Source organism: Eptatretus burgeri, chromosome 5 (genome assembly GCF_056783735.1).
Source record: "Eptatretus burgeri isolate ZD-2024b chromosome 5, Ebu_testis_v1, whole genome shotgun sequence".
NCBI lineage: Eukaryota > Metazoa > Chordata > Myxini > Myxiniformes > Myxinidae > Eptatretus > Eptatretus burgeri.
Genome location: NC_140965.1, coordinates 25,891,341 through 25,908,727, shown reverse-complemented (window position 1 = coordinate 25,908,727; position 17,387 = coordinate 25,891,341). Strand labels below are relative to the sequence as shown.

Genomic DNA, 17,387 nt, shown 5'->3' with positions numbered 1-17,387 from the left:
AAAATCAGAAACAAATATTATCCTTGCTTTCTGCTGATGGAAAGACGCTGACTGATCCGAGTGATATTAAACTCACTGTTAAAAATTATTTTTCAAACCTCTATTCTGCCAAGCACGCTTCGTTAAACCACATGCATCATTTTACTACTTCCTTACCTGCACTTACTGAAACACAGAAATTGACTGTTGAAGGTGAAATAACCTTTGATGAACTTACAAGTGTTTTAAAAACCTTGCCCACCAGCAAAGCACCTGGGTTAGACGGGTTGCCAGTAGAATTCTACAGCGCTTTCTGGGATCTGCTGGGACCATGTCTATTAACAGTCTTTCAAGAAAGCATACAAGCTGGTGAACTTCCTTTGAGCTGCAGACGTGCTATCCTCTCACTAATCCCCCAAAAAAGGTGACCTTCAACTTGTTGAGAACTGGCGCCCAATCTCTCTACTTTCTGCTGATTATAAAATCCTGTCCAAATTATTTGCCAATCGTTTAAAAGTTATAATAGGACACATTGTAACTCCTGACCAGTCCTATTGCATTCCTGGTCGATCAATATTTAACAATATATTTTCTGTTCGTGATTTGATTTCGATTTGCCATTGTCAGAACGACAATGCTGGGCTGATTTTTCTCGATCAAGAAAAAGCTTTCGATAACGTTGACCATTCATATTTATTTGAAGTTTTAAAGGGGTTTGGGTTTGGATCTTTCTTTATTTCCTGCATTAAGTTGCTGTATCACAATAATTCCAGTCTACGAAACATTAATAACAGTTTGTGTTCACCTTTTCCAGTTCAGCGAGGAATTAGACAAGGTTGCCTTCTTTCTGGGTACCTGTACTACCTTTTCATTGAACCCTTGCTCATTCATTTACGCCACAAGCTCTCTGGTTTTTCAGTGGTACCTTCAGTTAAGGTTCTTGCATATGCTGACGATCTGTGTGTAATTGTCAATACTCAATCTGACATTGCTGCTCTTACAAATGCTCTACAAAATTTTAATCTTGCATCTTCTGCAACTGTTAACTGGAGAAAGAGTAGAGCGTTGTGCCTTGGTCCTTCAGAGTTATTTATCCCACCTCCGCTGCCTAATGCCTTGCAGTAGAGGCATGATGGTGTTAAACATCTGGGTGTTTTTCTCGGGAACGTGACCTTCTCTTTAAAAAATTGGGACCAGATGGTGGATCAAATCTCTCACACCCTTAATTGCTGGAAAAGTTTATCCAGCTTACTGTCTTACAGAGGTAGAGTGCTAATAATAAATAATTTAGCTGCTTCCAAACTCTGGCATCGGATGATTGCCTTACAACCCCCCAAATCACTAATCCTGAATTTGCAACGAATCCTTGTTAACTTTTTCTGGAATGGTATGCACCGGCTCTGAGCAGATCTTCTGAGTGTCCCGCTAGAAAAAGGCGGTCAAGGACTCGTGGACATTACCAGCAAAATACTGTCCTTTCGACTGACTACCTTGCGTCAACTTCTTTACAAGGAGGTCCTGTCCTGGCGGCCGCTGGCTTCCTGTTTGCTCCTGCAAGCTGGCAAGCTCAAGTGTGGACTTGAACTTGTTCTACTTGATCTGCAGCGAGTTGACACCTCCTTACTGCCCTCCTTCTATCAAAGTCTCCTAAATGCCAGTCAATGCCTCCTTCCAGTACGAAACAAGGATTCGTATAAATTTAGTAATTTAATGCGTGAACCTGTTTTTTACAACAGCTTCTTTCACCATGACTTTCAAAGAAGATCCCTCATTCAATCCTTCATTGAATCTGGCTTCTTCCTTGTGGAAGACTTTGTCAATCACACATATTCTGAATGGCAGACTCCAAACCAGATATTGGAAGCTTGTAATGTTAAATCAACACAAATAATTGGACTAATTCTACGTTCAATTGTTAAAGTTTTAATCTTTTTAATTTATCGTGGCCTCCATCACATAATGTTCAAGGTGCAAGTAAAACACAACCTGACTTCCCTAATTTCATTTTTTCTAACGCTCCTTCCATCAAGCCTCTACAAACATGTACAAAGACTGCTATGTATGTGCAATGTCTCAATGTTATTACATCTGCCAACCCCAATAATGCACTGACTTCCCACTGGAAAGAGCTTCTGCCCGCAGGGGTTCCATCATCTCCCACCTGGTCTTCCATGTACACATCACCTGTATCTAAACGTGCCGGAGACATACAGTGGAGACTCGCACACTATTCCTTGACTTCAAACGTATTCCTCAAAAGATTGAACCTTGTTTCGTCTGATGAATGTCCTTTTTGCCATCAATCCGAGGATGTTTTCCATGCTTATGTTGGTTGTCAAAGGTTGATCCCACTGTTTAAACTCTTGAAACATTTTTTTCCAAAGATTAGGCTTTTGCTTTTCATTCCATTATTTTATTTTCTGCATACCGGTATCCAACAAGAATGTCGGAATTGAAGTTGCTAATTTCCTGCTCGCTGAAGCGAAACTCGCAATATACATCACTCGCAAGAGGATGATTTCTGATGTTAATTCTCAGGAATACAGCGTTCTGCTTGCCTTTAAAGGCTCTGTGTGTGCCCGTCTCAAAATGGAATTCCTGTTTTATTGAGAGAGTTCGCGAATTAATGGCTTCATTGACAAATGGTGTAAAATTGAAGTATTGTGCAGAGTGGAAGGAGAAAATTAATTCCTTTTGTATTAATTTAACATCTTAAGTTATTCCTGTTCCTGATTCGCGTTTTGATTGAATCTGCACAATGTTGCATCACTTGTTTCTTTTTGTACATTTTGTCATAAAAGGACATAAATGTCAAAAAAAAGACTCTGTCTCTGTGTCTCTGTCTCTGTCTCTGTCTCTCTCTCTCTCTGTCTCTCTCTCTCTCTCTCTGAAAAAAAAAGGCTCACACCAAAAACATTGCCCAGAGCAGTGGGGATACCTTCTGGCATTCTTTTTTTTTGGGGGGGGGGGGTGATAAAATTCAGTCATTTTTTTTTCAGCTGACACAGACTAACTCGTCTTTATAGAACCTAGTGTATAATGTGAATACAACAAATTGCAGTACAATACGAACAAGACAAAGAGCAATCAGAGATTGAAGACCCTTGCCAGGACTTGTTTTGTGTGGTGAAATTTGTGTGGTGTTTGTATACTGATGTTTAAGTAATTAATAAGAAACATAACTGTCACTTTATAACTGCTGGCAGTGATGACCGGGTCCCAAGACGTCCCGCTTTAATGCAACCCCACTTTGATTGGACACCTGACCCTGACCCGTGATTTTTTTTTATTATTTGTTAATAGAATTTAGAATTCAATAAAATTTAGAATGTGATAACAATAATTTCAATTCAAATCAAATGAAAGACCAAATAGGTACAAGTCCTGCATTGGACTAATCAGAAGGAACCCAAACAAGCAAAAAGCAAAGATGAAGTCATCAGGAGGAACCTGGATAGGAATCACATTTCAACTGCTGCTCCTCCACACTCAAACCCATCGAGGCACAGTCAAGTGAGCCTTATTCAAACACAAACAAATAAATAAAATCAGAGAACCCAGATCCAAATAAAAATAAAAATTCTGGCTGCCAGACTATGCATCTGATCAGGTTGAAATTTAACATACTGTATATATTCCCCATCACGATGAGATCATAATTGTGTTTCACATTGATTGATGAAGTGGCTCAAGAGAAAAAATGTTTTAAAGATTTTTCTCTTGATGCAATATGGCTGCCAGACCATGTGACATCAATTAGTCATGAATACCCTGGTATCCCCAGGTTTGGGGAACATTTGTGTGAAGGTTCCTGTCAATTTTTCCAGCCATTCTGGAGAAGATTTTTATAGGTTTCTGGGTAAATCCAATATGGCTGCTAAACCATGTGACCGATGACATCGTATGTGTGAACCTTTTGTTCCTCATGGATTAGCAGTCATACGTCTAAAGTTTCGCCTCACTCTGTTCAGCCACTTCAGAGAAGAAGACTTTTGAAGGTTTTCTTTCTTTTTTTTAAACAATATGGCTGCCGAATCACTTGACTGATGACGTCATTCAATTTTTTCTGTGGACCATTTTACCCCAAGATGACCCTCAAAAATTTTCATACTGATCAGATGTAGCATTCTACATTTGCAATTATGACGTCATTAAAAATCACTTGTTCCCCATGAGGAGAGGAGTACTTGCATTGTGCCAAGTTTCAATTTCTCCTTGGTGCAGTTTCAGAGATACAGAGGTCCAAATTTTTCACGTTTTTCCAACATGGCTGCCACACCACATGATCTATGACGTCATAATTATCAATAAAGCATTCTACATGAGTAGTCGCTCGGATGGTGAGAATTTCGTCTGAATCCGACAAGCGGTTGTAGAGGAAAAACACTAAAGTTCTGTGCAGACAAACAAACAAACAAACAGACCCAAATGCAATGCCCTCTCCTCCGGCGAGGGTAAAAATTGTATGTAGGTGTGTGTGTGTGTGTGTATATATATATATATATATATATATATATATATATATATATATATATATATATATGTATATATGGTGTGTGAGTAAGAGAAATAAAAATGAAGTAAATTGAAAAAGGAAGTAAACAGCAAACAAAACACAGGAGGATTTTGGCATGACAAATGAGAAATAAGAGAAGCAAAATTATGTTTGGATAAAGCGGTCATGTAAAATGGGAAAGACATGGAGGCACATACCTTGCGGATATCATCCAGATTGTGGACCTCGGGAGAAAGTCCACCATGCACGCACAGAAACTGCTGATTCATGAGGGCAGCAAGGGGCAGGCAGTCGAACGCTTCCATGCAGGCATCGTACACGTGCTCTGTGTATTTTATCTTGCCTGCAACACCACACGACGCTTGCTGGCACAAGGATTGCACACGATCCCCAGATACAAGCAGCAAAGAGCTTGGCAGAAGATGGCAGAGTGCTCTGATGGTAAGGAGGCAAAATATCAGAATGAAAATGTATCTAAAATTTGGAAGAAAAAAAGAAAATCTAAAAATTTACTTGTTGCACCCATTCTTCTCCAAACTCCAAGCTCCACAAGGCAGGAAAAAAAATCCTACCATTCAAGGACTGCTCCGTACCTCCAATCCAATTAGGTCACCAGCAAAACACTCGATGAGGAAAATCTCACCGGAGTTCTAATTGGAACACCATCTACATCAAATACAACTTACAAATGGTTAAACAGTACATTGCAGAAAAGTTCAAGCTCTTGGGATGTATTGTCAAATGAGCACGAGTCAAGTCAAAACTTGAACTGGAGATGCATTTTTGCTGCAGGTCTGCTACTTGTTGACAAATGCATGCTGAAGTTTCAGTGGTGGCTCAGGTTGTCTAATGCACACGTGTTAGATATGTCTGAGACAATGAGGTTGTTTTTGTCTTCTAATGGTTTCACCCTAATTTTTGCATTTGGAGAGTTTATCCTCTCACCTTTCAACACAAGTTCAGCTCAGATGCCTGTAATGCACAATTTGAGGAGATAAAAATAATAGTTTAATGCCTTGAAAAAAAAAAGTGTCTTGAAAGCACGGGGTAAAGACGAGTTTCCTCATATGAACTGCTCATCCGAATTGAACTGCTCATCCAAATTGTACGCAGTTGCTTTCGCAATAAGGATAAAGGTGCAGTGGTTTATCTGCAAACACATTGCTAAAAGACAGAAGATATCTTGAGAAGAAAATGGTTTTAATATAGTCTTTTTTTTTTTAAAGGAAGGACATTTAAATGTTCGTTCTCGTCATGCATCGACTGACAGCATACAAAAAACAGGCAGGAGACTCACAGCACTGCAAGCTTTTTGCATTCCGCCAGTCTCAGTAAGCGATAAATGTATATTTCATGTATATTTCATATAGTAAACCAATGCAAAGCATGATTAAAAAAAAAAAATTCTTAAACAGGATCTAAGGCTTGTAGTGGAGTGTGCACTCAAAGAGCATGCATGCGCGCACACATAGAGCGCACACACTCCACACCCTGAAGGAAGTGCCATTACTCCCCTGGGCACTCTGGGTGCCAGTGATGCCACAACAATGGCGCCACTACACTCAGCAGGGCATTTTCTAAAAGGGAACTTCCTCCTCACCATGGATGCCAACCTATGGGGATTGTCTGTGTTCTTATCCTTTTCATTGCTGAATGTCAAGTGAGGAGGCAGCAGGGACCATTTTTTAAATCTTTTGTACCACTCGGCTGGGGTTTGAACCGCAGACCTACCAGACTTGGAGTAGACGCTCTAACTATAACACCAACGAGTCCAGTAAAAACATTTAAAACTACAACGGACACTCGGTAGAGGTTTACCTCTGCCAGGCTGATTAGATTGTGTTTTGTATCCCACCGATAGGCCGGATCTGGATTCGGACCTGAACTAAAATTTAATTGGCTTATTATTGTCATCTTACCACCTCATCCACCAAGTTTCATCCGAATCCGTCCATAACCTTTTCAGATATCATACGACATATCGCTTTAGCCCTATCACTCAATGGTGAAAAATCACTTCAAAATTATCGGATCCGGATCTTCACCAAAACGTAATCATTTTGTCGATGTCACATACCCAAGCTCTCCTCCAAATTTTGTCCGAATCCGTCCACAAAGTTTTGAGATATTTTGTTCACAAACAGACAGAGACAGACAGACAGGGGTGAAAACATAACCTCCATCCACCTTCGGTGGCAGAGATAACAACAACGAATTTTTCGTATGGAAGTTGTTTACAGTATGTTTAAAGAAAGAAAACAAAAAGTGGACAAATGTGCCAAACAAAATGAAGTTGGAAAACCCCATTCAAAAGACTTGTGGTATGAAGTTTTACAATCTCTGATATTTAGTAAATAAAAAACACCTGTACTTGAACTTGATTCGACAACACAATCTCAAGCTCACCCCACCTCTTTTTTTGGGGGGGGGAGGGGAGGAATTGAAAGCCAGGTAAAACTACATCAAAAATTCAGGGTGCAACAAAATCATCAAATTAATGTGGGAAATTTATTGAAGAGCAAGTCATGCTGACAACTTATAAAATTTACAGAAATCATCATTAACATTCCCAAAATCCAACACAAATTAAGTTCCATTCCTATCGAGTATAGATCATGCAATTCTTTCCAGTTAACATTTCCTGAACTTACATTCCTGCTTGAAGGTGAAGTATTCTGTGAGATGTCGGCACTCGTGGTTGCCACGCAACAGGAAAAGTGTGGTAGGATACAGTATTTTTAGCGCCCACAAGTACAGCACACACTGCAAAGTATGATAGTGCTTTGTGAGGAATTTGGAGAAAAAAAAACATTATCAGGTACATTTGTGACTCTTGGCCGAGCAGGATTTTTGGATTATTATTATTCACTGATACGGACTGTCAGCATAGTCTGATGGCAATCAACTCGAAGACAACTTGGCACTTAAGGTAATTTGCATGTAGTCGAGAATTAACACAACTCAAAATATAAATGGAGCTTTTTTACAGCACTCTTCAACCGATTCGGATAACAGAACAAACTAAAAAGACTATTTTCGAGTAATCATCGGTAACAAGATACTCACAAAGGCACGAGAATTAAATTTACCATTGACACAACTTGAATGCCATGTGCACAAAAAAAAACACAAAAAACATAAATAGTGATAATAATAGACACCCAACTGAGCTTAGAAGATGATCATTGCAGCACATTCGTTGCAATTACACGAAATGCACAGGCTTAAAAAAAAAAAATATATATATATATATATATATATATATATATATATATATATATATATATATATATATATATATATATATATATATATATATACATATATATATATATATACATACATATATATATATACATACATATATATATATATATATATATACATATACATATATATATATACATACACATATATATATATACATACATATATATATATACATACACATATATATATATACATACATATATATATATATACATACATATATATATATATATATATCTATATACATACATATATATATATACATACATATATATATATCTATATACATACATATATATATATATATACATACATATATATATATATATATATATATACATACATATATATATATATATACATACATATATATATATATATATATACATACATATATATATATATATATACATATATATATATATATATACATATACATATATATATATATATATATATATATATAGATATATATACATATACATATAGATGTATATATAGATACGTACATATATATATATATATATATATATATATATACATATATATATATACATATATATATATATATATATACATATGCATACATATACATATATATATATATATATATATATATATATATATATATATATATATATATATATATATATATATATATATATATATATATATATATATATATATATATATATATATATATATATATATATATATATATATATATACATATATATACATATATATATATATATATATATATATATATATATATATATATACATATATACACATATATATATATATATACATATATACATATATATATATATATATATATATATATATATATATATATATATATACATATATATACATATATATATATATACATATATATATATATATATATATATACATATATATATATATACACACATATATATATATATATATATATATATATATATATATATATATATATATATATATATATATATATATATATATATATATATATATATATATATATATATATATATATATATATATATATATATATATATATATATATATATATATATATATATATATATATATATATATATATATATATATATATATATATATATATATATATATATATATATATATATATATATATATATATATATATATATATATATATATATATATATATATATATATATATATATATATATATATATATATATATATATATATATATATATATATATATATATATATATATATATATATATATATATATATATATATATATATATATATATATATATATATATATATATATATATATATATATATATATATATATATATATATATATGAAAGGTCGCTTGCTTATTGAGCCAGTACATATGGAATACGTAGAAATGCAAAGTATCATAAAACACCAAGAATGTACCTCAATGCTGAAATAGCCTCTGTCCACGTAATCGCCCAAGAAGAGGTAGCGAGTGTTGGCTGGTGAGCCACCCACTTCGAAAAGTTTCATCAAGTCAAAGAATTGGCCATGGATGTCACCGCAGACTACAAACAAGACCATATACAAGACAACGTTAATCAGAACGATCTCTTGTTGCAGAAAGGTTAGAAGTAAGGGAGTTGGAGAGAAGACATACAAAGCAAGGTCAATTTTCAAGAAATAATAGAGTGCAACAGACACCAAAAAACAAAACACACACACACACACACACACACACACACACACACACACACACACACACACACACACACACACACACACACACACACAATTTTAATTGACTGAATACAGTTGAAACATATCTAGAACAGTTAGAGAGATGTTTGAAGTTTTGTTTAGTAGTGAACATGTCCACTTTCTCTTTTAATTAACGATCGTTCTATTTTTCTTGTGAACAAGCTGTTCAAGAATTCCTTGATTCCCCAACAAATGGATATGCTGTGGTTAACCCCTGTGCTGAGCCCCTACCCCCATCCAAAGACCGCCAGATCCCCAGGCCCACAGAACTGAATCTCTGCAATTTGTATTGTTGTTTTTTTGTATACCTTGTCGAGGCTCGTATGAGAGCGAACACACAACGCACATCAAGGGGGGCATGAGACAAGAGGGGAGGGAGTGGGAAGGACAAAACAGTGGGGAACAGAGACATTAGGAGATCTGTGGAAGGGAGAAGGATGGGACGGGGAACATGGGGAAGAGAAGATGGACATTACAGGGACTTTCAGGAAGGAAAGCAGGGAATTTGAAGGAGGTGGGCTTGGGTGGATTATCGGGGGAAGAAAATATCGAGGATTTGGATGGGGGATGAGAAGAGGTGGTGGTGAACAGCTGTTTTGAAGGCCTGGAGGGAAGAATGAGAATGAATAGAGTGAGGGAGTTTATTCCAAAGGCGGGAAAAAAGAGGAATGAAAAAGAGTGAAGGTGAGCAGTGATTCGTGATTTTGGTAGTTTTACCAGAAGGGGGTTGTTGGCGGACCTTGCACACCCTGCGGAAATGTGGTGGGGACAAATCGCAGAGAGAGCGGGGGGGAGGCTGGAGAGGAGACGGGAGAAGACAAAGACCACCGACCAACCTGCAGTGATTGAGTGAGAGGCCCAAAGACTCAGCCTCATTGCAGGAGATGCCAATGATCCGAAATGCCTTGGTTTCTACAGCGTGAAGCCGAGAAAGGTGGGAGGCAGGAGCACCAGCCCAGAGGGGAGAGCAGTACTCCATCAGGCTGCGGACAAAAGCTTTGTAAGTGGTCAGGAGCTCAGGTGGGCCGAGGAAGGACTTTGCACGATGGAGGATTCCCAGTCGGCGACTGGTTTTGGAGGCGGGGTTTGAAATGTGGCTTTCCCAGGGAAGGTCATGGCAGATAGTGAGACCCAGAAGCTTGAAAGAAAGGACTTCTTCCAGAGGATTGTTGAGAAAGTGGATGGGGGGGGCGTTTCTGAATGTTTCTTTCGAAGAGACATAGTGAGAGTGAGATTTGTTGGGATTGAAAGACATGTTCCACGTGTTGGACCAGTTTGTGATTTTATCCAGATCAGCAGTGAGTGAAGAAGCTGCTGCTTACCGGTCTGAGGGATGAGCGATGGTACGGCAGAGGGTGGAGTCATCAGCAAAGAGATATAGAGGATTTTCCAGAGAGTCGGAGAGATCATTGATGAAAACCAGAAAAAGAACAGGGCCCAGAACGCTACCTTGAGGAACTCCAGCCTGGACAGGAAGAGGAGATGAAAGAACTCCATATAGGGCCACACGGTGACTGCGACAGGAGAGGAAGTCTGCGAGCCATGAGTGGAGATGGCCTTGGATACCATAGGAAGAGAGTTTGGTGAGCAGGGCAGGGTGCCAAGACTGTGTCAAAAGCACGTGATATGTCCAGGGATACGGCTCGGATTTCCTTTTTGGCATTGAGGGCTTCCATCCATTGTTAGGAGAGCAGAAGCAGAATATCCAGGGCAGAGTGACCTGGTCTGAAACCAAATTGATGATTAGAAATCAAGCTATTGGAGAAGAGGAAGGATTTGATGTCTGAAGCGATGATGGATTCCATAACCTTGCTGATGATTGGGAGAAGGTTGACTGGTCTGTCGTTGCAGGGATCTGTTTTTGCACCTTTTTGTGCAGGGCAGTGATGTTTGCTGATTTCCAAGCAGATGGCAGATGACCTTGAGCAAATGAGAGGGTGACTAGAACAGAGAGAGGGTGAGCAAGAGCAGAAGAGCAGGCTTTGAGTACACGTGGGCTGATGCCGTCTGGACCGGTTGCAGAATCTGAGTCGAGGTTTGACAGCAAGCTCTCCACCTTGTCAGGAGAAAAGGACACAGAGTCCAGGGACAGTTGGGTGCGACTGGGTAAGGTGGGTAGAGAAAGTGATGGGTTTTGGACACAAGATTGAGCTGCAAACACTGAGTTTAGGCATTCAGCTTTTTCACGTGCGGTATCAGCAGTGCGGCCATTTGAGGTAACGGAGGGGATGGGGGAACATACACCAGAAACAGATTTGATTAGACGCCACCAGGATTTTGAAGAGGGAGAGAGGTTTGAGAGTTCAGACTTGAGATGAGAAAGAAGTTGTTTTCTGGCTCTCCTGAGGGTAGATACACACTTGTTCCGGGCTTTATGGAAGGAACTGAGATTTCCCTCAGTTGGGTTTGCTTTCCATGAGGCAAAGGCAAGTTGTTTCAGGACAACTGCCTCACCACAAGCTTCAGTGAACCAAGGGCAGGAGGAAGGGTAGGACAACTGAAGACGAGAGGGGATAAATCTGTGCATGAGGGAGAGCAAGTTTCTTTGAAAGAATTCCCAGGATGAGTTGATGTTGGAGAAAGTAACGATAGGAGACCAGTCTATAAGTTTGAGGGCTGCTTGGAGACCCTGCCAGTCGGCTTGAGTGAAATGCCACACTGGACGGCGGTGCGGTGTTTCTCTGATAATATCCAGAGAGATGTCCACTTTGACAAAGACGTGGTCAGAAGAACCGATTGGAGCGGAGGGAAGAGCAGCAGATATTGTCAGGGAAATTTGTCAAAATCAGATCCAGAAGAGATGGAGTACCATTGGTTGAGATCCGGGTAGGGAAGTTGACCGATTGAGTCAGTCGGAATGAGTCGCAGAAAGCTTTTGCTGAGGTGCCATGACAGCTGAGAGAGGTGTACCCACACATAGCCAACTGGCATGATGACAATTGAAGTCACCACATATGAGGAAGAGAGAGTTTGGATGAGAAGATAGAAGTTGGTCCATGTTTTCAGATAGTGAGGTGTAGATGGATTCATCACTGTTAGGTGGACGGTACAGTACACATATAAACATGAGGTGGGAGTGGAGGGGAAGCCGTAGCCAGAGGTATTCCTGGGGGTGTGGGGGAGTGAGGGCAGTGCATGGAGAGTGAGGAATAGAGTCTTTGATGAAGAGAGCAACTCCTCCACCAGGACGAGGCTCAGGTCTGTCATACCGGAGGAGGGAGTAACCAGGGAGAGATACTTGGGAGTCAGACACGTCTTCAGGGAGGAAAGTTTCTGTTAGGCAGATTATGTCTGGTTTGTCAGTGGCAACCTGTATGGAAAGATCTGAAAGGTTTGAGCGAAGGCTCCGGATATTTGAGGTCCATACTTTTAATGAAGAGGTAGGGGAGGAGGCTTTGGGTGCAGGAGGTGGGGGGGGGAGCAGGACAAGGGTCGAGGGAGGAGGTAAGGAGGGTTGTTGAAAGAGTGTGGGGGATTGCAGAATAGCTAGGGGAGGGGGCCGAATGAGGAGGAGAAATGGCTCTGTGGTGCTGGGTGAGAGGGGGACAATAGAGGAGGAAGAAGGCAGTTGAGGATTTGAGGAGGTGGAGTGAAGAGATGGAGGTGAGAGGGCAGTGGAAGGAGGCAGCTTTGTGGATGGGAGGGGGGGGCAATTTTGGGAAGGATGAGGGAGGGGGATGAATGGTGGGAGAAAGGTGAGGGGGGAGTTTTTGAGAGAGGTGAGAGGGAGGCTTGAAGGGAGAAGAGTGGGATGGTTGCTTTGAGAGTGAGGGGTGAAAGGAGTGAGTTGGCACTGAAGTTGGAAAAAAAGAATGGTTGATGGAAAGTGAACATTCATAGCAAACTGGGGTTTTTAAAAGTTTTAGGTCAGTTATGCGATTAAACACATTTCTTGAGGGATGCAATAAAGGTGAATTCAGAGAATGGAGAGAAGAAATGCTGTAACAATTGGATTTTTTAGGCAAGGTGTGAAGGAAAGGTCGAATTGAGCACAGTCTGTTTAAATAGCAGAAGAGTAGTGCATTATGATACAGTAAAGAGAACCACATGTCGCGGGTTGAGAGACATAATATTGTAACTGCATTTTAGGCGAAACCGAATAAAATGGCTCTCATGTCTTTCAACACCATATTTATCTTTCATTTGCGATTTGCAGGAAATGGGAAATTTTGAGTGACAACATTATGTCTCTCAACCCACGAAATATGGTGTTGAAAGACATGAGAGCCATTATATTCAACCTCGCCAAAAATGCAGTTACAACATTATGTCTCTCAACCCGCGATGTGTGAAAGAGGAAGATCAAGCATTATAAGAGATAGTTTTTGTTATTATTATTTATGATTGAGAGAGTTTTCAACAGATTAGATCATGGAAGTGTTGTAAAAAAATCGAGGAAGAAGGAGGAAGAAGAAGAGGAGATGAAGAAGAAGAAGAAGAAGAAGAAGAAGAAGAAGAAGAAGAAGAAGAAGAAGAAGAAGAAGAAGAAGAAGAAGAAGAAGAAGAATTGGGGAAAGGTAGGGTTTTTTTTTTTTTCTTTTTTTTAAGATAAGAAATAGAGTGATTAGTTGGGAGGGATGGGGGATGTTAAGAAAGTGGGAAAGATAGACATTGAAGATAATGGGGAGAAAAAACAAATAAACACGATCGTACACCGAGGGGAACAAAGGTTAGGCCTCAAGCCTCAAGGATAGGCCTCAAGCACCCAGTAAGACAAGTTCGACGAAATTTCACAAAATAGCACGATTTTTGAAACAAAACCGAACTAGGAACACACAGTAACATGTAGGTGAGAAAATAAACAGTTAAAACGGGACAGATAACGACCAGAAACTTAACTTTGAGATCGTCAGCAGGGAGCCCCGAAGGAGACCTGCCAACGCTCCAAACCCAGAACCGGCAAACCCAGAAACCCATACCAGAAACTTTCAAATAAATTTGCTCCTCAAGTGATTGAGGGCAAATTAGGCAAAGAGTTTGAATACTTATGCAACTGAGAATCTGATTTTCTCTGATAATAATCTAACATTCATATTTTCAGCTTTATCACTTTGAAGTAGTTTGGGAAGACTCAATATATTAATTTTGATTTGAAAGAATCATGAAATAAGCTCAGGTGGCATCAATATGTAAAAACTTTGGAGGGAATGTTGTGTGGAAGGGGGTGGGGGGAAGGGGGGGTGAATACTTTTGCAGGCCTATGTATGTACGTAGTTTATGTAATGTATGTATGTATGTATGTATGTTTTACAAGTGTGGAGAATTTTGACAGCGAAGCAGCGAAGTCATAGGGAGAGAAATGTACAGATGCTTAAGAGCCTGTATTAATTTGGTACATTGTTAACAACAAAGAGAGCTCAAATGTCATCAGATTGTCCAACTGTACCCTACCTTTTATTCTAATGGTAGTAACTCTTGGCTTGAGCCCAAGAAAGAACACCATTCATTGTTTAGATGCAGCTGTGTAAACATTGCCGTGAAGGGTATAAGCTGCAGTCTATTTACAACTCATTAACTTTGGAAGCAAAACCTGTGAGATCCTATGGTGGGGAAGTGGAAGGTCCTTGCCCTGAAAAGACCAGTGATACCCTATGATATTAAATAAGGCAATTGTCTGTTGTATGTATGTATGTTGTTTCTGAAGGTTTCTGAAAGGCATCTTAAAGGGTCTAAAATGCCGAATATAAAGGGATTTAAAGGGTCTTAAAAGATCTCAAGGGTCTAAACTCTAAAGGTTTCAAGGTACGTTCCAATGTACGTTCCAAAGCGTACATAAGTAGTGTAACTTTTTCCACACACAGACAGACAGACAGACAGACATGAATGGCTTTTAATAGCATATATTTTTATTTTTAAGGCAACCCCAGGCATGTACAGGCATGTTCAGTGCCTTCAGAAAGTATTCACACCCCTTGACTTTTTCACATTCTGTTGTGCTACAGCCTGAATTTATAATGGGTGAAATTTTTTTTTTGACACCGATCGATACAAAATACCCCATAATACCAAAATGGAAGCATTATTTTAGAATTTTTTACAAATTAATTTAAAAAATGAAAAGCTGAAATGTCTTGCATCAATAAGTATTCAACCCCATTTCTGTGACACTCCAAATTGAGTTCAGGTACATTCAATTTCCTTTGATAATCTTTGAGACATCTCTTCAACTTCACTGGAGTCCACCTGTGGCCAATTTAATTGATTGGACATGATTTATAAAGAAACACACCTTTCTATATAAGGTCCCACAGTTGACAGTGCATGTCAGAGCAGAAACTCCACCATGAAGTCTAAGGAACTGTCCATAGAACTCTCAAATGAAGCTTTTGCAATCAACATCCCTCTACTTCATTCCCCCTCTTTCCGTTTCCTGCCCTCATACCACCCACACAAATCTTCACCCCTACCCTGCCCCTCAAATCCTTGCTCTCACCCTGCTCCCACAAAGCGTCAGCCACTACCTGTACCCTCTCAATGCCTCCTCATCTATCCCCAACTGTGTGGACCTCTAACATCTGTTAAGATCTCTGCTCCAACCTGACAAATCTCTCAATCCAAGCCACTGCCAACAAACTGGAAATCATCTGTTAAACAGAATCCTTCCTCCCACAGGATGTCCCTGACTCCTTAGTGTCTTTCACTGGTTATCGTCTCCTCCACTTTGATAGGCTTGAACTCCATCCCAGCGGCACAGTTGCACTTTACATCAAGAACTCAATTTCTCAGTGACCTTTTACTGATCTTATACCTCCAAACCCCCTCAGGAGTACTTCTGGCTGCAACTTCCCCTCCACCCCAATGAACAACGGAAACGACAAAAAACACATCCACACCCACATCCCCATAAACGCAATCAACAAACTAGGTCCAAACAGTATCCTGGGCAGTAAACCCCTACCCATCCATGACACAGACCAAATCCTCTCCAGGTCAGATAGTGTCCACCTTGCACGCCTCTATGTAGACACTATCCACAGCTCTTACATGGTGAAAAAAAGAAAACACCTGATACCCTTGCCAGGCCGCCCCACACTCATCAAAACAAATTATGGAAGACTGCACGGTCCTGGCTCCACTTAGACAAGAGTACATCATCATAGATGTGAGGGATCTCTGGGTCGCTCTTGGGAGATTGATCGGCTATCTCCATGCCATGGGCCTGTTTGAGAAGAACTGACCAGGGTAACACAACAACTTTCCCTCTGCTTCCACCTCTGTTTGTTTGCGTGTTGTACCATCCTCCAAACAGTGACCATCTACATATGTCTGTATCTGTGTGTTTGTGTCTGTGTCGTCTCTCTCTCAACATGGACCAACTTTTAACCACTCATCTCAAACTTCTTTTCTTCATACATTGCAATTTCAAGTGTCTTAAGGAGTAACTTCAAAAAAGGACTTTTATAACTCCAATGTACCGACTCAATCTGTGAACTTTCTGACCCAGATTTCTCTCAATGGCAAATCCTCCCTTCTAGACTTGGTGATGACAAACTTCCCTGCAAATCTCTTCCTCAATTGCAATTAGTTTATCTGTTCGTATAATTGTGAGAGTCAACATCTCTCTGGAAATTCTCAGAGAGCTGTCTCAGTGCCGGCGAGTCTGGCAGTTCACTCAGGCAGATTGGCAGGAACTGTAAACAGCCATCTCACTTCAAGACTGGGATGTGTTCCATGAACAAGCGGCTTGCTTGATTCAAAGTGCTCAAGCAAGCACTACACCGGAACATTGCGCTCAGCACCACCTAACAATATGGTGGCCTCCAATTTAAACAATGCTATTGTGGTATTCAAAACAAATGCTGTCCCGACCGTCGTTTTCAGTTTTACTCGATCCTCTTGTGACAAATTCCCCAAATG

General features: G+C 39.3%; 1 protein-coding gene across 6 annotated transcripts in view; it reads right to left on the bottom strand.

Moving 5' to 3' along the window:
- LOC147026115 (protein phosphatase 3 catalytic subunit alpha) overlaps positions 1-17,387 on the bottom strand; it is a 219,100-nt gene that overhangs the window by 114,336 nt on the left and 87,377 nt on the right. For all 6 annotated transcript variants that reach the window (XM_085881161.1, XM_085881164.1, XM_085881163.1 and 3 more), the window contains exons 3-5: positions 9,213-9,337; positions 7,147-7,258; positions 4,693-4,838 (exon numbers count right to left, since the gene is read on the bottom strand). In XM_085881161.1, the coding sequence (XP_085737287.1) occupies positions 4,693-4,838; positions 7,147-7,258; positions 9,213-9,337 (383 nt within the window). The remainder of the gene's footprint in view (positions 1-4,692; positions 4,839-7,146; positions 7,259-9,212; positions 9,338-17,387) is intronic.